Genomic DNA, 26,019 nt, shown 5'->3' on the forward strand with positions numbered 1-26,019 from the left:
AAAATTTCTGACATTTTAGGGTAAATATCATGTTATGAAACTTCTCTTTCCAAGTACACTTCATACTTCTTTAAATCAGATCATAGGATAGAACCCCATTGATTACAATGAATTCACAGAATGTAGTCTGTGTTACATTTCCGTTTTAGTTCTGAGCATGCTCAGTATGAGTGCGCCTAGCTGTAGGGGCAGAGTGCGCTGTCACCGACTTTCCGCTGAGCTCTGAGTGAGTAGCGTTTCAGTTATGCAGTTAGAGAACTGACCGTGTTGTGAAGCACAGTGCAGCCATTCTCTCGATTTGTATAAGATTTCTTTGACTAGTCCCTGGGTGACTATAGTGAAGTTGTTACAGGGTAAAGACATTAACGGTGCAGCTAATATTTTGAAATATTTTAAGTGCAACTTGTATAAACATAAAATTTTTCTTTGGAATGACCACAGAAAATAAATGGAAAATATTGATATTTGTAGTGAGCCGTGTTCTAGCTATGGCATCATCAGTCAATATAAATCTTTATAATTAGATATTTATAGATTTTAGGGTTAATAATATTCTGTATCCCGAGGAAATACTTTTGAGCAAATTTCGTATTTTATTCTTATTGATTGTCTCTTTGTTCTTTAAACACTGTCAGCGGAGCGATTATTCCTTTACATACTTTTGTACGTAAAGAAATGATGCTTTAGGTCTGAGCGAGGTGTGCATGCGGATGACCTTAAGTAAGTAGAGCAGGGTGATTAGGAGAGCAAGGCATCCTCAGCTTCTCAACAACATAGTGTTGCAGACCAGCCTGGGCTATGTGAGGCTTGTCAAAAGGAAGGAAGGAGGGAAGTATTGAAGGAAGGAAGTAATTGTTTAGGTAGTTAAAATATATTTCTGAAATCTTGTTTCAGAATATTTTATGTATCTTACAATTAAACTTAATATCTTATTAAATAGAAGTATATGCTTTACACTCAAATATATATATTTTCCAGAGCATCAAATTTATAATACATACACATATTATAAATAAATAGGAGTAAGTAACTTAAAATATTTTTTTTCATAGTATTTAGGTTTTTTCCTTTCACGAATATCTGAAACCCCCCAAAATACCATATTGCTAAATTTTGCTATAGAATTCCTTCTGAAAATTTTAGCTAACTGCTTTCCATGCCATGTACTGAGTATCGTTTGAAATGTTGTATCAGTACTGTAACAATAAGAATGAAACAGTATTATTACAGAGCCTGTATTTTAGTGGGGAGTTAACATTAACCTATAAAATAGATAATTTCAGATTACAGTATAAAAGTGGTTTGCATGGCACTTGGAGTAAGAAGGAAGGCTCCCACCCTAAATGCGCGTCCTTACAGATGTGGTAATTATGGACCGACGGGATGAGCAGCAATCAGCTGCTTGAAAACCAGCTGCCCAGTCTGGATCAGAATGGTCCTCCCCTTGTCTTTCCTTCCCCTGTAGGCCTTCCTAGCTCAGTAGGAAGGGCTTGAAGTTGCAACATGCTGTTTCAGCTGGAGAAAATTTGAGAGCAGCTGGATACATTTGAAACTAATACAACATTCCATTTCTTCTCTTAAGTCTTTTTGTGCCATCCAATCTTAGCATTTTGCCCATTTTAAGGTGACTCTAAGTAGCAGGGTTCATGGAGACTAAAGATAGCACAAGACTCCTAGTGGAGGGAGGGGAACACCATCCCACTCACAAAACCTTCCACCCAAATTTTACCCTGCCTACAAGATGTTCAGGGATAAAGATAGAGCAGAGACTGATGGAATGTCCAACCAATGACTGGCCCAACCAGAGACCCACTTCATAGGAGAGAGACAACCCCCGACACTATTAATGATACTCTGCTATGGTCACTGACAGGAACCTAGCATAGCTGTCCTCTGAGAGGCTCCACCCTGCAGCAGAGCAAAACAGATGCTGAGACCAACAGCCAAACATTGACTAAGCATAGGGAGTCTTGTGGAAAAGTGGGGGGAAGGATAGAAGGACCTGGAGGTGACAGGAGTGCCACAAGACCAACAGAATCGACTAACCAGGGCCTAAAGGGGCTTGTGGAGACTGAAGCATCAACCGAGGACCATGTGTGGACTGGACCTAGCACAGATGTAGCTGGTGGACAGCTCAGGGTTCTAGCAAGAGGAGCTCAGGCTGACTCTGACATGGACTCTGTTGTCTGCTTTTTGATCACTTTCTCCTGGTGGGGCTGCCCCGCCATGCCTCAGGGGAAGAGGATGAGCTCAGTCCTGATTCGACTTGATTAATTGGGGTGAGTGGGTGAGTGGGTGGGGCTCCCCTTTTCTGAGGAATAGGGGAGTATGGAATGGGAAGAGGGAGGGAGGGTGGGACTGGGAGGAGAGAAGTGAGAGAGCCACAAATGGGATGTAAAGTAAATAAATAAATAAATTTATTTGGAGGAAAATAAATTTCTTTTTTTTTAATTTTTGTAAAATCTTATTTTATGTGCATTGATATTTTGCTTATGTGTATGTCTGTGTGAGGGTGTCAGATCTTGGAGTTGCAAACAGTTGTGAGCTGTCATATTGGTGCTGGGAATTGAACCTGGGTCCTCAGGAAGAGCTTCAGTGCTCTTAACCGCTGAGTTATCCTTCCAGCCCCTTATAGCCAGCGATTTTTAATTTCTTGGTCTCTTGGTATGTGTGAGGACATCAGATCTCCTGAAACTGGAGTTACAGGCTGTTGTGAGCTGCTATGTGGGTGCTGGGAATTGAACCTGGATCCTTTGGAAGAACAGCCAGTGTTCTTCTCTTAACCATCTCTTCAGCCCCGGAACATATGATTTCTTAACCCAGTCATGTAAATACAGCAAATAGATTTATTTCCTGACCTTATTTCAAAACACTGTATAATTATTGATGTCAGTTGGTTCCTTCCACAGTAAGAATTCTGACCATGAAAGATTGTTGGTGACACAGACAATGCATGAGTAAATCACCACAGTGGCCATCTTGAAAAGAGACAATCTGTTGTCTGCTCTATGGCAAGAGACTACAATCTGGAGACTGTGTAAGGTGAATTTCTCTCTTACAGTTTGAGCGGTTTGGAGTCCACTATGGAAGTACTGGCCGTGGTTGGTACCTGTTTGGCAGAAAGCATCACCTGACGCCAGGAGGGAGGGCCCAGGACTCTCTCCTCTTCTTCTAAAGCTGCCATCTTAGAGCTCATTCCGTGACCCCAATTAGCCGATGTCCCCTATGTCCAAATGGGGAATTTGAGGACTTAATGTTGGGAGCAATCATCTTGGGGACACACTCAAATCACAGCAAAAAGGATTTGGATAGAGTTTTGTGTCTACGTGGCCTTCTATTTTAATTCTCCTAAATCATCCCTGATTTTTCCTTTAATTTGCACAATTAGTCTAATGTTATTTCTTAAGGCTGGTGTGGTGTCTGTCCATGGACTGTAGGGGGTTGTAATTTCCATTGTCTGCCTGTTGAGGAGTATTCTACAGAAACTTTCAGGTGAAGACACATTTTGGAGATGGGTACAATTGTCTTGAGTGTGCCATTGCATAGCCAGTTTAACAAGGTAGCATCTGTTGTTTGCTAAGCACAGAACCGGTGTGCAGAGTCTATGCAGCATCAAGAACCATTATTTTGTGGCCGAGGAAATGGCTCCTTGCCTGAGAGCCCTTACCCCTCACAGTCGATTGCTTCAGTGTGGATTACAGCACCCACAGAAAAGTCTTCCCTCCTGTGATGCCTGTGCTGAGAGAAGTGGGCCCACAGAAAGGATCCTGGGGAGCCCTGAGGCCAGCCAGCTGGGAAAGAAGCAGTGAGAGGTGCTGTCTCAGGGAATAAGGCAGAGACTAACAGAGGAGGACAGAGGACACTCAGTGTCCATTGCCCCAACCCCAGAATCATTAGCTCACAGATCAATCACTTTGCTATTGTTTTTCCCACCCTTTCTTATTTAATTACTCTTCAAAACTATTATTGTTTGAAACTTCATGCTTGGTCAGTTTCATTTCTACTTGACTTCCCTCCGACTTGTGCCATGCTCCTTCTCTTACTGGGTAAGTCCCTGCTGTAGTGACTGTTGTATTGCTGTGAAGAGAGCATGGCCAAGGCACAACTATTATAAAAGGAAACACTTACCCGGGGACCCTCCTTCAGTTTTGCAGAGTTAGCCCATGGTCCTCACGGCAGGAAGTGTGGCAGCATGCAGGCAGACATGGGGCCGGAGCCTGTGTCCTGACCCACAGGCAGCAGGCAGGGAGAAAAGGAGAGAGCAACACTGGCAAGGTGGCACACCTCCCCCACAGGTCCTCCTCACACCGCTCACCTTCCTGGCAAGGTGGCACACCTCCCCACAGGTCCTCCTCACACCGCTCACCTTCCTGGCAAGGTGGCACACCTCCCCACAGGTCCTCCTCACACCGCTCACCTTCCTGGTTGCAAGTATTTAGGCCTGTGGGGCCATCTTATCTAAACCAGCCCCCTGCTCTTTCCACGTCTTTGCTTGTTGGTGTTTTTGTTATCCAGCCTCTTTGGCTTTGATTAGCATGGCTTGCCTGGGTGTGTTTACATGGACACTGCGATGTGGTGACATCACTGAAGAAGATGGCCTTCCTTCTTGCCCTCATCTCTCCCTGCCTGCAGTAAGTAGGGCTGGGGCCTGAGCCAGTTTGTACTTCCAGTGTGACTTGAGACAGAGGCCCGCTCTCTGCCGGTTTGCCCTCCCATGATATTTCTTACTGTGAAAGGTAGAAGTCAATCAAAGTCTTCAGTTAGGACTTTGATAGTTGGGATTTTACTTCGTGAAAAATTTCAGCCATCATTTTCTACAGTTAGAAAACGGTGTTAATTTGGTTACCTCCTGGCCATGGTATCTCAATTTGTCCTCTAAACACAAGCTGAAATCAAAATAACATTTACGTTTCTCAGAAAAACTTAATTAACAAATACAGATAGAGTCTCTAATTAGTTCAAGTTTTAGAGTACTTGATTGCCTCTTGTAAGGACTATAATTTGTAGGACCCTCCCTAAATACTTTATTTATTCAAATTTTTTCAGGCAAGTGTTGACATGTAGATATTTTACATGTGTCTTACCTTAAACCATGATTTTTCTTCTCAAGTTTATAGTGTATTACCCACGCAGGGCAGTAAACCACACACATGCAGGCGTGAGGTCATCCACCGTGCCCTGCTAAATTTATTGTGACATTATTGGTTGTTTTGTTACTTAGACACCTGTTAATTAAAGAAATCCAAACCCTTTGTGTATAAGGGGTGGGACCTCCCCCAAAGCCATGCTGTGTGTGGGTTGAGCACGCTGTGGCTAGAAATGTGCTGATCACATTGGCGACACGACTGGTAAAGCAGTGCAAACAAATGGTGGACGTCCAGAGCGGTGGACGCGAGGTCAGCCTAGGACCCAACAGTCCCAGGGCGGTGTGCACTGAGGGTCTAACAGACTCACCACGGCCTGAACTTCAAAGTGCTGTAAACCACAACAGCAACCAGGAGATAGAAGAGTTTAGGGTATCTGTAATCCACAGATTACTTGAAAAACCAGAGAATGTGAGGTATGAAAAAAAAAGAAGTTTCCATAACTGAAACATAGTCTGGGGCAATGTTAGAATTAAGTAAAATTTAATGAAACTTAATCAATGGAAAGCTTTTAAATATTTAATTTATGGGTCACTGCTGGCAGTTTTTATATCCCCAATTTACCATATTTCCGAAGAGTTAATAACTAGATTGCAAATAAGATATCACTGTCGATCGGCTTAAGCAATAGAATACTTCCATGGATACACGAATAAACCAGAGATGTAAGTTGTGACCAACATGTGTCTGCAGGAGCAGGAGGAGGGAAACCCCGAAGCTCCAGAGGTTTGGTGGACCCATGCGGTGCAGTTCCCAGAGACAAAGCAGAGGGCTCTAAGAGGGAGCAGGGCTCTTTGCGGAGCTCTGAGATGTCCGGGAACAGTTCACAACACACAGCGTTTGAAAAGCAACGTAACAAGTGAAGATTGACTTTACACACGGAAGTCAGGCGTGAGCAGAGACACAGCCGGGGACGCCCAGTCTGTGAAGTGGGAGAAACACACTGGGAGGGCTGAGCAGAGTGCAGCACACACTTAAAGAACACACTGCTCACACACGTGTTCACACAGCGCTCTTGCTGACTCTCCTGTGCAGTGCCATGGCCACTATGATCACTTGGGAATGCCTGTCGTTTGTTGACAGAAGACATGGGTTTTTTCAGGTGATGCGTCTCTAGTAGGAGTAACCAACAGTATTGCAATAACTTTAGATGGGTACAGAATCTAATTCACAATTTTCTTATGGTTTTCTGGCCTCTGTGGATCCGTATGACAGCAGAGTTGGGAAGAGAATAGTCGGTGAATACACAGTCGTATGTGGTAATAGCTATACTTTACAAACATTTGGCCAACTTATTTGTGGATGGTTCTCCAAGGTAGATTTATGATGAAAAGTACGAAAACATATAAAATGTGATGTGTCCCATTGATGGCAAAATAAGAAAAAATTTAGATGTTTCCACAAAGGACAAGAATGATGTTTGATTTTGGCTTTCACTTCAAGGCAAAGCTGGGGTACATCCTGTCACCCCTTAGCCTTCCTTGTGATGCTGGGGCCAGGGGCTGGCCTGCAGCAGACTTGGGGATGTTGCCAGGAGGTTTTCGCTCATGAACTTCACATCCTGTACTGCTGTTCTGATAACCTAGTGCCTGAGAACACGCCTCACCAGTGTACATGATTTCAGATGATACTGACCATCTTTTGTTTTCCATATTTGTTATCCCACAGCCCACCGACTTCCTAAGCAACATCTAATTTCTGTTCTGGAATGTTCGCTGGCCAGCTCAGATTTAAGAGCTTTTTGTTATTATTGATTACAATTTATTCACTTTGTATGCTGACTGTACCCTCTCTCTCATACCCTCCCTCCCTTTACTCCCTCTATGTCTCTCCCCTAGTCCACTGATAGGGGAGGTCCTCCTCCCTTCCATCTGACCCTAGCTTATCAGGTCTCATTAGGACTGGCTGCATCATCTTCCTCTGTGGCTTGGCAAGGCTGCACAACCCCAGGGGGAGGTGATCAGAGAGCCAGTCACTGAGTTCATATCGGAGAAAGCCTGCTCCACCTACTAGGAACCCCATGTGGAGACAGAGTCTATGGGCTACATCTGAGCCAGGGTTTTAGGTCCTCTTCATGCGTTGTCCTTGGTTGAGGTATCAGTCTCTTCAGGACCCCAAGGCTCAGTTTTTGTGACTCTGTTGGTCTCCTTGTGGAGCTCCTGTCCCCTCCAGGCCTTTCTATCTCTTCCTTCTTTTATAAGATTTCCTTCACTCTGCCCAAAATTTGCCTATGGTCTCAGCTTCTGCTTTGATACCTCTATCAGTAGAGTCTTTGAGAGGCCCTCTGTGGTAGGCTCCTGTCCTGTTCCCTGTCTTTTCCCCAGCTCTATTCATAATAGCCAGAATCAGAAAACAACCTAGATGTACCTCAGCTGAGGAATGGATATAGAAATTGTGGCACATTTACGCAATGGAATACTACTTAGCAGTTAAAAACAAGGAAATCATGAAGTTTGCAGGCAAATCATTCTGAGTGAGGTAAACAAGAAGCAGAAAGACACACATGGTATATACTCACTTATAGGTGGATATTAGACATATAATATAGGATAAACATACTAACATCTGTACACCTAAAGAAGCTAAGCAAGAAGGAAGATCCTGGGTAAGATGATCAATCCTCATTCAGAAAGACTAAGGCACTTTGCACAGGTTCCTTCTGGCCTTTCCTGGTTTGCCTTTCCTGGACTCTCCTCTGCTCCCCACCCCTCCCTCCCCTCCCCTAGCACCGGACCATGGCATGCAGGGAAGTGCAGGGAAGTGGAGGAGACTTTAGCTGTCTGCTGCATTCATATCTCGGGGTTCATTTCTTACTGATGTGGGCTGTAAATTAAAGCAGCTCGTTGTTTCTTTCAACGTGCAGAATGAAGTAAATGCACACAAACATGTCCTTCCTGGTTTCTTATGCAGTTGAGTTTCTCTCAAACTAGTGACTGTCGGCTCTGTTCATTGAAGGCAATTGAAGGCATGGTCATTACCGGAGAAAGAAGTGTCTCTTAGACACACTTAGTGTGTCATAGCATTCCACGTGGAACTCATGGCTCACATTTCTGACTTACTTTTCAACAGGTCTTGATATCATAATCTATGTGACAGTCTTCATTAATAATTTAATAGTTTGGTATTCTGGGTAAAGTTCTCATGTTAGCGTACATCTGATTTATTGTGTGGTGAGTCCGATTGTTTTGCTGACTTAGGAATATCATATTTATGAATTTTGAAGAACTGAGGCTCAGTAAATTTCAAACTCTCTTATATTTTGATTTTTCAGATTGCATTTTCACAACACAATACAATCATGGACCTTGTGCAGTTTTTTGTCACCTTCTTCAGGTAATTGACTTTTGCTGACTTAACTCATTAACCCTGTGTGTGTGTCTGTGTCCGTGTGTGAATATACAGTCCGTCTGTCAGATCATTTGTCAGTTACTTACCTTATTGTGCCACTTCTTGAACGCATGTTACGGATGTCCTCTAGAGCACATGAATTATACATGTAGTGCATTTGGATAAGGTCTTTTTACTCTTCCGTGCCTGGTAGATTCCATAGAAAGACAATCAGTTTGCATTCTCATTTCATATCAATGATTAGAAATTAATTAATGAAATTAATAGTACACATACCTTGAGGATTAGTTAAATCTTCTAGAATTGAATCAGTTCAATTCATTATTGACTATTTATCATTTGTGCTTAGTGATGTGTGTTGGAAAAGAAAAGGCTTCTGCCTTGAACAAATCTCTCATGTAGAAGTATTACAAATGACTCTGAGTGAAGTCCCAGATCAGTAGTTAAGTGACATATTAAAGTAAGTTCTAAAGATAAAACGTGTTCCAAACTTGGGAAATGCCATGTATTACATGATACATTAACCTCTGTGGATTGATTTTTTAAAAAAATTTTAATACTACTTTTTATTGTGAATAATATTAACACAATGCCTTAAATGAAAACTTAATTCATAATTTATATCTTTTTAAAAATTTTTAAATTTTATTATTAAAATTTCTTAAATTTTATTATTTATTACAATTTATTCACTTTGCATCCCAGCTATAGCCTCCTCCCTCATCTCCTCCCAATCCCATACTCCCTCCCTCTTCTCCTCCCATGTCCCTCCCCTAGTCCACTGATAAGGAAGGTCCTCCTCCCCTTCCATCTGACCCTAGCCCATCAGGTCTCATCAGGACTGGCTGAATCATCTTCCTCTGTGGCCTGGCAAGGCTGCTCCCCACTCAGGGGGAGGTTAGCAAAGAGCCAGCCACTGCGTTCATGTCAGAGACAGCCCCTGTTCCCCTTACTAGAGAAGGTTAAACATACTAAAATATATAGTCTAGTTGTAAAGAAGCTAAACAAAAAGGAGGACCCTAGGGAAGATGCTCAATCCTGATTCAGAAGGGCAAAGAGGATAGATGTCCGAAGCAGAAGAAGACAGGAACAGGATAGGAGGCTACAACAGACAGACTCTGAAAGACTCTACTGATTGAGGTATCAAAGCAGAGGCTGAGACTCACAGCCAAACTTTGGGAAGACTACAGGGAATCTTATGAAAGAAGGGGGAGATAGAAAGACCTGGAGGGGATAGGAGTTCCAAAAGGAGACCAACAGAACCAAAAAATCTGGCCCCAGGAGTCTTTGCAGAGACCTATACTCCAACCAAGGACCATGCATGGAGAGGTCCTAGAACCCCTGCACAGATGTAGCCCATAGACAGCTCAGTCTTCAAATGGATTAATTTTTTTTTAAAGGACGCAGCCTCTTGAAATTTTCGATATGCTGTTTGACATGCCTTTCTTGAAGAGAGGGTCAAGAAGCGCAACCCTGCAGGAAATGTCCTTTTCCCTCTCCTGGGTGTAAATGAAGAGTCACTGGGGTTGGGCAAGATGGTGTCAGATACAGCATCTGTGCCATGTGACCTCAGATAAGTTAGTTTGTAAACAGTGTCCTGTATGTGCACAGCCCAATGCTGTCTTTTTGGCCCCTCTTATAAGACGTAGCCTGCACCGCCACACACAACTGCAGAACAGAATGTAGTATAACTTTCTGCCCACCAACTTGTCTCTGGTGACGTAGCCATCAAGACCCCATACTACTTCACTCTTGCAGTGTGGTAAACCAAGCGATCATTCCCTTATCGCTATCTTGCTGAGATGTTTATATAGTTCTGAGGTCCCGCATCTTCTTCACGGGAGTCTACAAATACTTTCTGTTAAGAGACAGTGGGCAACTTTTCAGACTTCATGAACATGCTGTATCCTTGCCTCTGTGCGACGTGCTTGCTCTACAGCTGAAGGAGCCAAGAGCCATATGGCTCTGAGCAGGACTGGCAGCAATCCAGGAAAACATCTGTGGCACGAATTGAATCTGCGAACCTTGTTTTTGCAGTTTTTGAGCTAGCTCATGCCTGAGTACATTTACTAACGAGAAACTAGCTTCTGTGGAGATAGGATTTTCTGTCATCCATTAACTGATTGTCCTTTATAATTGAGCTGAAATCTGTCCTCTCATAATCTGTCTTTTGATTCATCCACAGGGGCCCATATAGAACATGTCTGATCTCTCATCTCCGCCTACTGCTCAGTATTTTAAATTCTTCTCTTCACTTCTCACCTTCTGTTCCTTTATCTACCTTTTCAAAATCTTTGCCGTATTAGTCACTCTGCTCTAAAAATAAGCTTGTCTATATGTACAATCTAAAATAAGCATGCTTGTCTATGTGTACAATCTAAAATAAGCATGCTTGTCTATGTGTACAATCATTCTAATGTTTCAACACTCTGCTGTCAGCGTATTTACCCGTCACAGGTGCAGAAATTCATTCATACTTTAAACATTTCCCTTAAAGGTGAAACTTGAAGAATCATCTTAAAATATTTATGTTTTATGATATTGTTCCTTATAATACAAAGGATGATAGCATATTCATATATTTTTAGAAAACACTAGAGTTACAATTGAACGAGAATTATTTTTTTAAATAATGTATTTATTACTATTTTATATAGATTGGTGTTTTGCCGGTATGTTTGTGTGTTGGGGGGGGTGTTGATTGCTCAGGAACTGGAGTTATAGATAGTTGTGAGCTGCCATGTAGTACTGGGATTGAACTTCAGTCCTCTTAATTGCTGAGCCATCTCACCAGCCCGAATGAGCATTACATTTCATGTATTAAATAAAAACACTTGATGTAGAATAGTGTGGACCAATGTATACTGGAAAGTTCACAGGGAAAAAAAATCACAGGAGAATGGACATGCAAATTATCTAAATATTTAAGGCTTGAAGCTTCTGAATCTACATGCATATATTTAAGTTCAGCAGGTCTTTCATTAAGTAAAAGAAAGCTAGTTCAATGTGTACCATTTATTAGCAGTGATTCTCTATCGGTTGCTATTTTAGAGAAAGTGAATTACAATATTCTAATCATCATGTGCGATCAACTGCGTTTGATGGGCTTTTTGTCATTTAAATTTCTTCTAGTAGTGAAATGTAAATCAGATAATTTATTGTTAAGCAAACACATGGACAGACTATTTTGAAGTACATTGATTTACTCTCTTAGAAGGCTACCACTAAATTTTAAACGTTTATGGGCGTTCTCTAGTCAGGCCGTCCTGCCTCTGCTGCTGAGTCTAACCCAGTTACTGGGTCAGCACATGAGCGACTGAGTCAACTTCCGCTCACATCTCGAATACCCTCTCATCATGTGCTTTACCTCCTTAGTTTGGAGACATCTGGTGGCAAACCCTATTGGACCAGTGTTAGGGAAATGACGTACAGACACAGCTTGGCTCCGACTTTGGGCCCAGTCTTTGTGAGCTCTTAAGCAGGTCGCCATGCTTCTTAGAATGTCAGTCTTCCCATTTGTATGATCTAAGGATTCTTCTTACTGCTGTTGGGGAATGTAATAAAACGTTTCAGGAAATGGTCATGGAAATGAGAGGAATTGGTTTCTCACAATATTTTTCTCTGTTATGTAAAAATGAAATAGCAAATATTTCTCAACCTGAAAAGTCTGGATTACTTAAGGAAACAAGTTAAATGTAAACATGACAGGGACATTTTTAATGCTGCCACTAATTCTCATTGTCTGCTGGGTGTAGCTGCTGTCCGAACCAGGTTGTAGCAGTCTTGGAAGCTGTCACTGTGTTTTCCTACTTGACTTGTTTTACCCTATTGGCTGGGGTGTAATTTACCAGTTCCTCAACTCTATAAGTGCCAACTGAATCACGCTTAAACACTAGGAAGTTGCTACCAGATGAGGTCATAGCCACAGTCGGCCTTCTGTGAGCCATGGAACCTATTACCTCTCGTCAGCCTGTCAATACCAAACTTCAAGAAGCTACCACGGCATTTTAAGCCTTTAAGTGTTGCTGTCACTTCTTAACGCATACCTGATATTATTCAAATGTATTTATTTCTCTTATGTGCTGACTAGTTTTATGTCAACCGGACCCAGGCTACAGTATTCTCAAAGGAGGGAACGTCAGTTGAGAAAATGCCTCTGTAAGATCCTGATCTAGGGCATTGCCTTAATTAGTGATGGATGTGGAAGGACCCAGCCCATTTTCAGCGGGGCCATCCCTGGGCTGGTCTCCTAGGTTCTGTGAGAAAGCAGGCCGAACAAACCATGGAGAGCAAGCCAGCAAGCAGCACTCTCCATGGCCTCTGCCTCAGCTCCTGCCTTCAGGTTCCTGCCCTGCTTGAGTTCCTGGCCTGACTGCCTTTGAGGATGACCTGATCTGTGGAGCTTCAAGTGAAATAAACCCTTTCCTCCCCAAGCTGCTTTTGGTCATGCTGTTTCGTTACAGCAATGGAAACCCTGACCTAGGACATCTCGTCTGCCCTGTGTGTTCCTGTGCACCCTGTGTGAGATGGTTTCAGTTGTCAAGCGGACTCAATATGGGATGCCCTGGAAGGACATCCCAATGGAGAACTGTCTGGATTGGCTTTGTCTCAAGGCGGAACTCCGAGGAATTGCCTTGATTACTGTTCTTTGTTGTAGGAAGACCCACCTGGAATGTGGGTGCCACTGTTTTATGGCCTGGGTTCTGTCCTACATAAGGTGGGAAGAGCAGGCAGGACACTGGCCTACATGCGTGCATAGTTCATGAATCTGTTGCTCTCAGGTCTTGACGGTGAATGTTATGTGACTCACTGCTTCAGGTTCCTGCCACCTTGACTTTGCCCACAACGACAGTCTAGATTTGTGAGCCAAATTAACCCTTTTTCTCTTAAGTTGCTTTTGTTGGGATATTTTATCAAAACCCTTTTCAAGCTTTTATTAGTGAAATCTCTTGCAATTTAAGCCTTCTGTCAAAACACACACATGCTGTGTATGCTAACATGGATGGTGCCTTCTTTTTTTAAATTTAATTTAATTTTATTAATTACACTTTATTCGCTTTGTATCCCCCCATAAGCCCCTCCTTCCTTCCCTCCCTGTTTCACTCTCCCCTCCCCCCTCTTCACGCATGTCCCTCCCCAAGTCCACTGATAAGGGAGGTCCTCCTCTCCTTCCTTCTGAGTTTAGTCTATCAGATCACATCAAGACTGGCTGCATTGTCATCTGTGGCCTGGTAAGGCTGCTCCCCACTCAGGGGGAGATGATCAAAGAGCAGGTCAATCAGATTATGTCAGAGGCAGTCTCTCTTTCCATTACTATGTAACCCACTTGGACACTAAACTGCCATGGGCTATATCTGTGCAGCAGTTCTAGGTTATTTCCATGCCTGGTACTTGGTTGGAGTATGAGTCTCTGGGAAGACCCCTGTGTTCAAATTTCTGATTCTGTTGTTCTCCTTGTGGAGTTCCTGTCTTTTCCAGATCTTACTATTTCCCTAACTGCAAAGCAGTGAGTGAGTCCCTTCCTGTCACCTCCCACTTTCTGAAACCACAAATCCTCTGAGGAGGAGATGCCAGTAAGAATTTGACAAGCAAATTGTTGGTAGGGGAAAGTTCCAGGAAGGAAGACTGGGAGGGGCCAGAGAGTGCTTTCATACCACTACCCTGGCTGGTCCCTAGAGAAAAGGAAGGCAGGCGCATTGGGCTTCCTTAGTGGCCTTTTTCCTCTGTTGAGATGGTCGTGTGGCTTATGTGCTTTAGATCGTTAATGTGATTTATTGTTTGGTGAGTTCCAGTTGAATACCAGAAGTGATGTTCTGGGTGCTTTTCTGGTCAACGCACAGTAGGATCTGTGCTCTCTAATGATGGTGGTTCAGCCTAGACTTCGCCTCTGAGCACTGTGCAATCCTGACTCAGGGTTTCTTTCCCTATGTTGAGGTGCTCAGTAGGCCAGGCTTCTGGATTTAATCTGTCACAGTTCCTCTGGATTCTCAGAGTGTGAAGTAAAGCCGGAGCTTTTGTCTGGAGGTTACCGAGCTGCCAGCTCAGTAATATTTCATCTTATTATATTTTTTCTCCATTGATTGTTTGATAGGCATTCCAGTTTCTTCATTTTAGCAATTTTGAATAATGTCGCTATAAACATTTGTTTATCATTTTAAAAACTCCAGTTTATAATCAGAGTTGGTTATTACAGATCATTACAAATGATGTCCGAAGGAGCAGTCCTGCCCTGCTATCTTACCAGCAAGGATGAGAAATCTCTGAAGACTTGTGTTTAATCTGTGGCCTCGCCATCATGAGTTACTGTCTTTTCTGTTTAACTTACAGCCATGTTACTGGGTATCCAGTCTCAAGAGATGGAGATTAAAATTTTAAGTAGAAGAATTTAAAGGAAATATATAATACCTTCAAGCATTAGAAAACCAAATGGACAAAGCTCCCCGTGGAGGGAACACAGCATTTGTGTCGTCACCAAGATCCAGGGAAGAGAGGCACATGACCATGCTGGTGTTAAAGATCTTAAAAAAGAGGGAAAAATCATTAATGTGCATGTTCAAAAGACAGGAAATAAGTCCAAATCATTAGTGAACACAGCCCTTGGCATGACCCAGAAGTATTTGGCACCATTCAAAACCATCCAACCAACCAACCCCCTGCACAAACAGAGCCAGGACAGGAGCAGCGTGAAGGATGGACAGGGTGTACTGGCGATCCTGTTTTTGCAGATCTACTGCTGTCGATGAGGCCTGGGCTCTGCACCTCCCCAGGGAGAGTCCGCAAGCAAAAGCTTACTCTATCGGAAGTTGACCCTGGAACTTTCTTCCTGGCCTCCTTATTGAAGAAAATAGATGTTTGTTCCTATTGGCTCTTGTAAATTAGTGTATTTAATGTGGTGGAAATAAACCCGTGGCAGTGCTGTTTATGGTGATTTAAACCAACATTCCATATCCAGTCCACAGTCCTGAGGTGAGAACACTGACAGTAAGACCTCAGAAGGAGTCCCGAGTAACTTCACACCGTTCCCCAAATGCCACCTAACACCAGCAGGCCGGCTGCCCTTTAGGAAACCTGATCCCCAAACCAGTCAGGAGCCATCAGCCTCCCTCGCAGTTGATCTAGGACGCTAGCAGTCAGGTCTGGCCTCACTGTGTGCTTTACTGCATGCCTCATTCCACTTCTTATGAAACGGCTGGATACTCTTCTCTACTTGGCTCCCCGCAACACTAACTGCCTTTATTATTGCACTGTGTCCAGAAGGGGCCAAGTAACATTTCTAAGTCGTGAATTAAACGACCCGCCCTGATTATTCAAAACTTCCTTTCACGTTTGTGAACTTGTGGTGGCCTCCAGTTCCCTGCAGCCTGGCCGGTTGTTGGCTTCCCCTCAGTTACCAGCTTCAGTTTCCATTCATTGTGTGTGTGGTGGGTGACGTGCGCAGGACCTGCCGTACTGCCTTTCTTCTGGATTGCTTGTTTCCTCATATGGTTCATTCGAGCACAGCATGTTAAGTTACGTGTAGAAAGGTTCATTTTTCTGGTGCAGTCATAGGGTCTCTTGTCATTTCCACTTCTTTCTCAAACCCCAGAGGACACTGTCCCGGAACTGGTGCTTTGTAGCCTTTTTCCTTCTCACCCAGGACAGCTGACCTGTTCTTTGCTCCTTGCTTCACTCAGAGCTATTTTAATGGCTTCGTTCCTTAGCATATTTCATTGGAGATTTGTCCAAGATGTTTGTGTTTTTTTATCGGTAGCTTATTATTTGCAGTGCTAGGTTAGTATTTTGTGTTTGGGCATTTCACAGTTCATTCACCATCGGGAGATAGAGGTTGTGCTTTTTGGCACCTGTGAGTGCTGTCTGGGAACAGCACATGTTCTTTATGTTTTGGATGCCCTCCAGCTTTTATTTCTCCAGGACAAGTGCTTACAAGTAAAATTGTGGGCGGGAGGTACATGGACGTTCCTCTTCACAACACCTGCTGTCATTTAAGAGTGACAGTATCTTCTCTTACTCAACTGCAAAGCAAGATGGCGCCAGGTGTGTCATGTCTTTATTAAGTCAGGGCCTGTCAGTTCTTTAATTTCACACACACACACACACACACACACACACACACACACACACAGGTGTATGATAGCTATGTAATGGATTTGCCTTTTTCAGGTAGGCAATAGTGTTTATAACACTGATAATCTTTCCTGCTCTTTTTGGGGAAGTGCTTTTCAGATAGTTTGCCTATTTGGTGTTCATTTACTTATTGCTGAATTTTAATATATATTATACATTTGAAATATAACTCAGAGATTTCAGTATTTAGATTGATTTTTTTACTCTTAATAGTACCTCGATTTAATAAGTTATTATTATTATAAATTTAAAGCAATTTTTATTAATTATTTTTTTAGTGTTAGAACAAAATACTTCCCAACTCAAGCTTTGTAATGGTTTTGTATTTTTATTTTGTATATTTAGGGTTATGTTCCTTGCCAGCCATTTTTGTTACTGTTTTAAAATAAAAATTTAGCCGAAGTTTATTATTTTATATGGAGTATTGAAATTATCATAGCCTGATTTGTTGGAAAGACTGGCCTCCCAGCAGATATAAGGTTCCACCCGGGTAACCTCTCTGAGTACACCTACCCATTCTGACTGAGACTCAGGGTAACATTTGTTAAAGCTGTGTAGATGGCCGAGTTACAGCATTGAGGTGAGCAGGGAAAAAGAGAGCAAGAGCCGGCTTCAAAATATGGCTGAGCTGGCTGGAAGGTGACCAGGTCCCGGAGCCTCCCTCCCAGAAACATAGTGAAGTCTCACACATGAACGTGCTCACCACCATCTGCACATGGCAGTGGTCTCCAGCACAGGCACGTGGGAATGTTCTCCAGCACAGGCACACACAGTGGTCTCCAGCACAGGCACGTGGGAATGTTCTCCAGCACAGCACATACAGTGGTCTCCAGCACAGGCACGTGGCGGTGCTCACCACCATCACCCAGATTAGGACCATTCCCCGGTTCTCATTAAAGGTTAAAATCTTGGCACACACCCTCTCCTTTTTTATTTTATTTAATTTTTAAAGGATGTATTTTATGACTTCCTTTTTACTTTTTGAGATAATAATGTAATTACATAACTTCCACTCCTGTTTCTCCCTCGGATTGTCCCATCTACACTTCCTTTCTTTAATTCACAGCCTCTTTTTTTTGTTAATTGTTGTTGTGGGCATACTTGTGTATGTCTGTAATTTACCTAATCTAACCTGCTCACACTACATCGTGTTCCTTTCACGCGTGTTTTCTGGGCAGACCATTTGCTCTCGTATAACCAGTGTGTATGTGCTGTTTTCTATGGTAGACTATTTCCTGCTCGCCTGCAATTCGTGAATGCTGTGGACAGGGAGGCTCCTCTCAGGCCCTGTCACCTGAGTTCTGTTCTCAGAGTTCCCCTGAGGGAAGGGGAAATGTGACTCCCTCGAATTTTCCTCTGACCTCCACGTGTGATGTCGACACCAGTTCTGCTGTGGTTCAGACTGAGTGGGGAGGGTCCTCTTGCCACCCCCAAACCCTTCAGGTGCTCTGTATGCACAGCCCAGGGGTAGCTGGAAAAAATATAATGGAGAATATTAATATTATCCACAGGGCAAAACAAGCCAAGGAGAGACGCCAGAGAGGGAGCTGGGGGACTTGCAGGTGGCTCTGATTGAAGTGGCTGTTTCTGATTGTGTAGTTGTGTCCAGGATTGTCAGTGTCGGTTGCTTTGTCAGGCACCAGGTCTGTTTCCTAAGTATGAGAAAACATGGTCTCATCTAAACACACACATAAACTTTAAGAGTAAAAAAAAGTAAGTGAAAAATTTTTCAGTACAGAATGCTTTACAGTGTTAGAGTAGAAAGGTTTGCTCAAATGGTGCACATATGTGTTATAGTCAAGCTATACCATTCTTTTTAATCAGAAGACTTTATTGTTACGGAACTTCAAGTCTCACCATGGCATGTGATAGTTGCCGCTTACCTAAAGGGAAGATCTTTATGGATGTGATACCTAACTCTTGACTCAGTGTACGTTGAAAACAGACTCCATCAATAGTTAATAGCATGAGACGGAATGTGTACTTTATGAAAGATCATATCCACTAAATAATAGAAATGTTTTCAACTGAAATTGTGCCAAAGATTGTGAATGAAAGCCACAGTGGCCACCAGTGAGAGGAGAACAATGCTAAGGGCCCCATGTGCTGCCCAGGCCGTGGAGCCAGAAGCACTTGGGTGCAGGAGAAGCTGATACAGCCCTCGAAACGGCCAGTGCTCCCTGCTGCTGCCGCCAGATGCGCAGTTGTGCTACGTCACACAAAAGACACATGACACATATTGAAGGACACAATCCTGTGCAGCCTCAACTCAAAATATTGCACATGCTTAAAATAGAATGGAAAATATGACTATTTATACAATAATGTGGAAATATGAAAAAGAACAAAGTGGTGTTAAAGAAACAAGGACAGCAGGGTGTTATCCTGAAGAAGCTGAAACCTTAGGATTTCATTTGTATAGAGTTCAGAAATGGCCAAAGTAACCTTTGATGTCAGATCCTTAAATCCATATTTGAGGAGGGGAGATTGGGTTCACCTATTTATTTCCATGAATGGCTGGTTCATGGGCATATTATCTGATAATCTGATAGCTGCATGCTTTTTATTTCTCCTCTTAGGTTACAGAATGTTGGTTTACAGAAGCTATGAAAAAGCATGTACTTGTTTTAAAATACCAAAGGAATTCCTTAACGAAAGCTTTTATCCATCAGCCTGGTTTCAGATGATGTAATTCTAAACTAACCCAGTATAGAAAAAACACACTGTGCATTGATCTTTATCACTTGTCAGAAGTTTGATTTATTAGTCACAGTCCAGGCACATCAGGAAGGCTGTCCTGCTAGGCGAGGTTTCAGAGTTCGCACTTTTCCAGAATGTTCTACCGATGTGTGACCCTCTTCTTTTCTGGGAGATTAATTTAATCGTGAATTTTAAATAAGTGGCGTATTTACTGGCTACTATGGACCCTTCCCCAGTCTTCACTGAACTGTCAGCGTGGCTGTATAGCAACCATTTGATTTGAATGAGATCGAGCACTCATCAGCTCCAGGTGGACTAAGGGCATGTATCCCCACTGACTGAGGAGTGGGTGTGCCAGACGCTGAGAGAAGGTTGTGGCAGTGCATTTTGTCCTTAAGAGGTAAAACGGCCTGAGCTGATTTACTACAAAATATATTCCAGACACTCCTGTCTTATGTATCTCTGTCTGTCTGTCTTCTGGATCAGAACATCCAGACTTCATCTGCCATCATAAGCCACACTAGCCTGGGTGTCCCTAGGGTTAGAAATGAACTAACCCAGGTCTGAAACCTGGACAGATCAGCTGCCAGCACTTTGGTTTCTTATCAGCACTTTCAGCAAATGGCTGGTCTTTGGTTCTTAGCTTCTTGGCTTTTGTGCTATGTGAGGCAAGGATGGTATGTGACTTCTCTGGCTTCTTTTCCTATGAGAACAGTGTACGAGTTAGTTTTTGACAACCCGACACAGACCCAAACCTGGGAGGAGGGAATCTCAGCTGAGGAGCTGCCTCCTTCAGATAGCTGTGGGCGGCTCCTCCAGGGGTCATCTTAATTGCTAACTGATATAGGCAAGTCCAGCCCAGCTGTGTGTTTCCATCCCGAGGCAGGTAGGTCTGGGCTAGATAAGAACGGTCGCTGAGTCAGCCAGTTGTGTCCCTCCAGGGTGTCTGCGTTAGTTCCCGCTCCATGGTTCCTGCCTTGGCACCACTTGATGCCAACCAAACCCTTTCTTCCCCAGGCTGCCTTCAGTCATGGTGTTCGACAGAAAGCAAACCAGGTCAGATGCTGGTCATGTTGAGGCCCCTACTTTATAGTTACATAGTGTCTTCTCTTTGGGGATGTTACATTAATTTTTGGGGGGGAGAGATTAACTGTTGGCTTACTTTTTAAAAACCTTTATTTATGTTTCTTTTATCTTTTTCTCCCTACTCCACCCCAATCCCTTCCAACACCCCAACACCAGGTAGGAGAAAAGGTTAGTGGGAGAGGGGGTACAGTTCTCTTAGCTACTTCCTGCTGGTTAGGGTTGTCTGGTTCCTTGGAGCCAGTCCAGTCTTTGTTTCAGGAGATCTCCCCCTTCTTGTCTCACAGCAGTAACCAGGGGGGGGGGGGGGGGGGGGGGGGAGGAGCAGCCTTGTTCTTTCTCAGAGTTCCTCAACACTTTCTGGGCTCCGGCATTTATTCTCTCTCCAGAGTTCTCAGATTTAAACTATTTGCCCCTGGCAAAGGGCCCGCCTCAGAGCCTGCATGAGGCAAATTAGTAGTCTGCTGCTATGGACCATCTAGATCAGTCCCACATTCCACAACTGGGACAAAACAAAAACATGTTTATACCCACAACAATTAACAAACGTCCTCTCAGCCCCAATAGAGAGAGCAGTTATACCTTGTGAATCAAAGAGTTTATTTGGGGTTAGTTATGGGAGCGTGGAAACTGCTAAAGAAAAAACCTCTTGTCAGCATTAACTGATATAAAGTGCTGACATAAAGTGCAAGGCTCTGTGGCCCCTTCTCCCAGGCAGCCTAACAGCCTCTACAGCCCTCCTGAAAGACGATTCCAGAGCTCCTTTCTGCCTCGGTGAGGGCGGAATCAATGGGACTGGTCTTTTTTTAAATAATTAATTAATTGATTAATTAATTAATTAATTCACTTTACATGCTGCTCATGGCCCCCTTTCTCCTCTCCTCTTGGTCCCACCCTCCCTCCCTCTTTCCTCATGCCCCCTCTCCTGTTTCTCAGAGCCCAGCCACCCACCCACCCCAGCTCAGTGAGTGGAATTGGGACTGATAGAATCCTCTTCCCCTGAGGGCTGTCGAGGCAGCCTGCCAGGGGTTGTGGTAAGGTGGGGTGGGAGGGTGGTGAGGTGGGGTGGGGTGGGGGTTGTGGTGAGATGGGGTAGGGGGTGGTGAGGTGGGGTAGGGGTGATCAGAAAGCGGGTAACACAGTCCCTGTCAGAGACAACTCCCAATCCCCTTACTAGGGAACCTACATGAAACCTGAGCTGCCCATGTACAACATCTGTGTAGGAGCCCTAGGTCCACTTGAGATCCTTGGTTGGTGCTTCAGTCTCCACCAGCCCCTCTGGGCTCTGGTTGTGTTGGCACTGTAGGTCTTCTAGTGGAGCTCCTGTCACCCTCAGGTCCTTCTGTCCTTCTTCCCACCTTTCCACAAGACTCCCTACGCTTCTCCCAATGTTTGGCTGCCCCAAACTCAAGTCCAAGTGGATCAAAGACATCAACATACAACCAGATACACTAAATCTACTAGAAAGGAAGTGGGGAAGAGCCTTGAACTCACTGGCACAGTAGACAACTTCCTGAACAGAATGGGCCCAATCACAGGCTTCCTATTGTTGTTATACAGGGAGACTCAGTTAGCTTTTCTATACTTGTATTTGAAATAATCTTACTGATAGTATGTCCCAACTGTACAGGTAATTATGTCTTTTTGAAAACACCCAGGTCCCTCCCTCCAGTTTGAAGTGTTTTCATATGTGTTTGGTAGTTTGGTTCTGGAACACCCATCTCAACAAAGCATTCATGTTTTACATATACCTGATGTTCTTGAGCTGGAGGTAATGTGACACAGTGCTTCCAGTGCACCTGTGTTTGTCACCACACTGCGAGGCTCATTGTAAAACTTACTGCTTGTTGGAGCAGGCCAACACTGTAAGTGCTGGGGTTTCGGAGCATTCACATTTCAGATTAGATGCTCTCTGCCCAGTCACCTGCCTACAAGCTAGTGTGGTGTGCAGTTTTTGCAGTCAGTGTACGGTTTGACCCTGTTACCCACGTGGTTTTCTTCAGTTTTCAACTCCTAACAGATGGAGAAGTTGACAAACCCAACTTATTTCAATTCATTTGACGTTACTGTTTTTAAATTGATTTTGTTAACAGGCAGTTGGTGAGAATAAAATTTGCATGTATTAGAGTATTGATAAATCCCTGAAAGTATGCTTTGGGATGTCAGCTATTAAAGGAAGTTATCTTAAAATATAATAAAGTCCTGTATTTTAATAGTGCCCTAGTAACCAAGGGTTTTTTTTTTAGTAAAATATAAGAATAATGTATCCATTCTATTTAATATTTATTTCTTTTGTTCAGTTAAGCTGAAATCTATAAAATGATGAGAAGAGCATTTCTCTTTTGTCACAGCAGAGTTCTCTTTTCGTCCCTGGTGACTGGTTGCAGTGCAGGCTCATGTCACACTTCATTCTGTGCTTCTCAGCTGGCTCTAGATCAGCGGTTCTAAACCTGTGACTCATGACCCCCACAGGGTGTTGCAGATAAGTTATCCTTGATATCAGGTGCTTACACAATGGTTCATATCAACAGGAGAATCACAGTCACGAGGAAGCAAAGGCAATGATTGCATGGTTGTGGGGTCACTGCAGCAAGTAGAGTGTCGAGCTTTAGGAAGGCTGAGAACCTGGCCTAGATGATAGATGCTGCTGGTTTTGGTATTAGGGATTCTATAGAAAGTGATCACTTTATAACGGCTATGATAAAATTAGTGCAGTATCTCTCTGTAAGTTTCTAAGTTTTTTGTCTTATCTCTATTTTGCATACTTTAAAAACTCTGTCACTATGTCCGTTGCATTGATGTGTTGAACCTTTAGAACTCTGGTTATCAGAGCACAGTACATAGTTTTTCTCTCTTCTCCTTCCCCTCTCTATTTCCTGCCTTTCCGTCTTCTTTCTTATCTCTTTTCTGGAAAGCCCACACAACTGTTCTCCTCAGAATCCATTCCAGACACTCACAGGAACCATTTTATAGAATAGTGGAGAAAGAATTCTCAAAGAAAGTAGCCAAAACAGATTCTTGTCCTGTGGAAAAATAGAAATGAAAGTAAATTGCAGGACACAGACATTTGATGGTCCCCATTAAGATCTTTGGTTTAACGTTGAGGAAAAGCTAATTTAAAGAGATAGACAAACATATAGTTTAGTGAATTGATGTAATCAAAGTTCACTTCTCTTCATGCAGAATAGAATGGATAGAAATCAGCATGCAGGACACTGCCCCATGATGCTTCCCAGAGAATTTAGGAACTGTAAATTCTGTCATTTCTTTGGGTTCCAGATGAAGACACCAAAGGCTAAATGTAACTCAGCCTCTCTTAACGGCACGGCTATCTAATTCTAATCAGGGCATTAGATCAAGCCTCTAATTTTGTACTCTTCCTCTCAAGAGAATAGAGTTACAAAGGCTTCATAATTTATGTTGTCCTTAATTACTGTAAAAGTGATTCTTCTTACCTCAGTCAAGGAATTTATGTCAAAAGGAATTTAAATCTTCCAGGAGAAATCCAACATCTTTTCCCTCTCCAGTAACTGTAATCACATAACTGTTGTGTCATAAATATTGTAATTACAGAACAAGAAATGAAATCCATTATTTGTGTCGTTTTTAACAAAATCTCTTTCAATTTTACCAATAAAACTCAGGGTGGGAGCCAGAGGCTGGGCTGACAGCCTGATGGCTCTTAGAGGCAGAGAAAGCACCCAGCTGACCCTCCTCAGCCAATGTTACAAAAGACCCTTTCTCCTGTAGTTTCAAAGAAACCCTCAAATTGAATGTCCCTCCTTTCCACTTCCTGTGTGTCTCTCTATCCATCCTCTTGACTTCCTCTTGCTCTCTGTTTTTTTTTTTCATATATTCACTTCCTGCCAACTAGTTTTTTGCTCTGCCTCTTGACATGTGGTTGACTTTATTTAATCCTGTTTACAGTACTCATACATAAAGGTATTGCATTAAAGATGTGTGCTAGGGCTGAGTCACACCACAACTAGAAACAGGTTTTTCTAGTAAACACCGCTATCTCCCAGTTCACAGTGAGATCAAAGATCCTGTAACATTTCCCTTTTGTCTAAATAAAAAGAAAAGATATTAACTATAGCACAGTAAAACTTTACAACAATGAAACTATTTCTGCCAAGCTTTCTACATTATCCAGCTTTGTTGTATTTGGAAGTCTTAGGATGAGTTTTTTATTTTAAGTTTTATTTACTCATTTTACATCCTGGTTGTAGCCCTCCCCTTCCTTTCTGTTGTGCCCTTCCTCCCTGTTTTCCCCATCCCCTACCCTACTCCTCAGAGAAGGGGAGTCCCCCATCCCCAGCATATCAAGTTGCATCAGAACTGAGCGCATCCTCTTCCCCTGCGGCATGGCAAGGTAGCCCCTCCAGGGGAAAGTGGTCAAAAAGCAGGCAACAGAGCCATGTCAGGGTCAACCCTTATTCCCCTTATATTAGGACCGAGCTGCCCATCGGCTACATCTGTGTAGGGGGCCTAGGTCCAGTCCAGGCATGATCCTTGGCTGGTGCTTCAGCTTCCACAGGTCCCCTGCGCCCTGGTTAGTTGGCTCTGCTGCTCTTCTTGTGGAGCTCCTGTCCCTTCTGGGTCCTTCTGTCCAACCCCACCACTGGCCACTCTTCCACAAGACTCCCTGTGCTCCATCCAGTGTTTGGTTGTGGGTCTCTGCATCTGTTTCCCATCAGGTGCTGGGTGGATCCACTCAGAGGACAGCTATGCTAGGCTCCTGTGTGATAGCAGAGTAGTTCGTAGTGTCAGGAGCTGGCTCTCTCCCATGGGGGTAAGTCTCTGGTTGGTCCAGTTACTGATTGGACATTCCCTCAACCTCTGCTCTATTTTTGTCCTGCACATCTTGCGGGCAGGGTAAATTTTGGGTGGAAGTTTTTGTGGGTGGGTTGGTGTTCCCCTCCCTCCACTAGGAGTTGTGTCCAGTTAGAGGGCATCCTCTTCAGCCTCCATGACCCTTGCTATGAGGAGTCCCAGCTAGAATTTTTTTTTTTTTTTATAGTTCAAAGTTCTGTAAAGTGTTCATGTCCATCTCCTATGAACTCACCAATTTGAATGTTCTGAGAAGTTTATATTCTGAAGTTGATTTTTTGGGTCAGCTTAGTGGCAATCCTGGCTAGATAGACAGCAGCAATCAATCCAAAGTTGTCTACTATTTGCACAGAACCTGGCAGCAGAAGAGGCCTGGAGTGAAAGCCTGTTAGCTGGGAGAGGTAGAGAGAGCACCCAGTTGCCCTTCCTCCTTAGCTGACATCCAGAAGGAAAAGAAAATCTCCTTTCCCATGCCTTCTCAAAAAACCCTCCCGCTGAATATCCATCCCTTCCACTTCCTGGGTGTCCTTCTTTCCATCCTCCCGAATTACTATGTTTTTTTTTTTCCCGTGCTCACTCCCTGTCAACTGGTTGCTTGCTTTGTCTCTTGACCTATGATTGACTTCATTTAATCCTGTTCAAGCAGAAAGCTCTTGAATTAAAAGTGTGTGCTAGGGCTGAGCCACACCACAACTAGAAACAGGTTTTTCCAGAAAATACAATCTTGGGGTTCACAATGTAATCAAATATCCCGAAATACTCAAGTATTCAAATTACATTTAACATAAGG

General features: G+C 43.3%; 1 protein-coding gene across 3 annotated transcripts in view; it reads left to right on the forward strand.

Annotated features, from left to right (window-relative positions):
* The window catches only part of Atrnl1 (attractin like 1), a 527,893-nt gene that overhangs the window by 169,511 nt on the left and 332,363 nt on the right, over window positions 1-26,019 (forward strand). For 2 of the 3 annotated variants that reach the window (XR_008722856.1, XM_055630013.1), the window contains exon 26: window positions 8,416-8,477. Coding sequence is in view for 2 of the 3 variants with exons in the window: in XM_055630013.1 (XP_055485988.1) it covers window positions 8,416-8,477 (62 nt within the window). In the remaining variant the exon portion in view is untranslated. Of the gene's footprint in view, window positions 1-8,415; window positions 8,478-14,819; window positions 15,413-26,019 lie in introns of those variants that run through there. The other variant, XM_055630014.1, reaches the window with a different exon arrangement.

This window comes from Psammomys obesus, unplaced genomic scaffold, assembly GCF_907164565.1.
Source record: "Psammomys obesus unplaced genomic scaffold, mPsaObe1.curated_primary_1811, whole genome shotgun sequence".
NCBI lineage: Eukaryota > Metazoa > Chordata > Mammalia > Rodentia > Muridae > Psammomys > Psammomys obesus.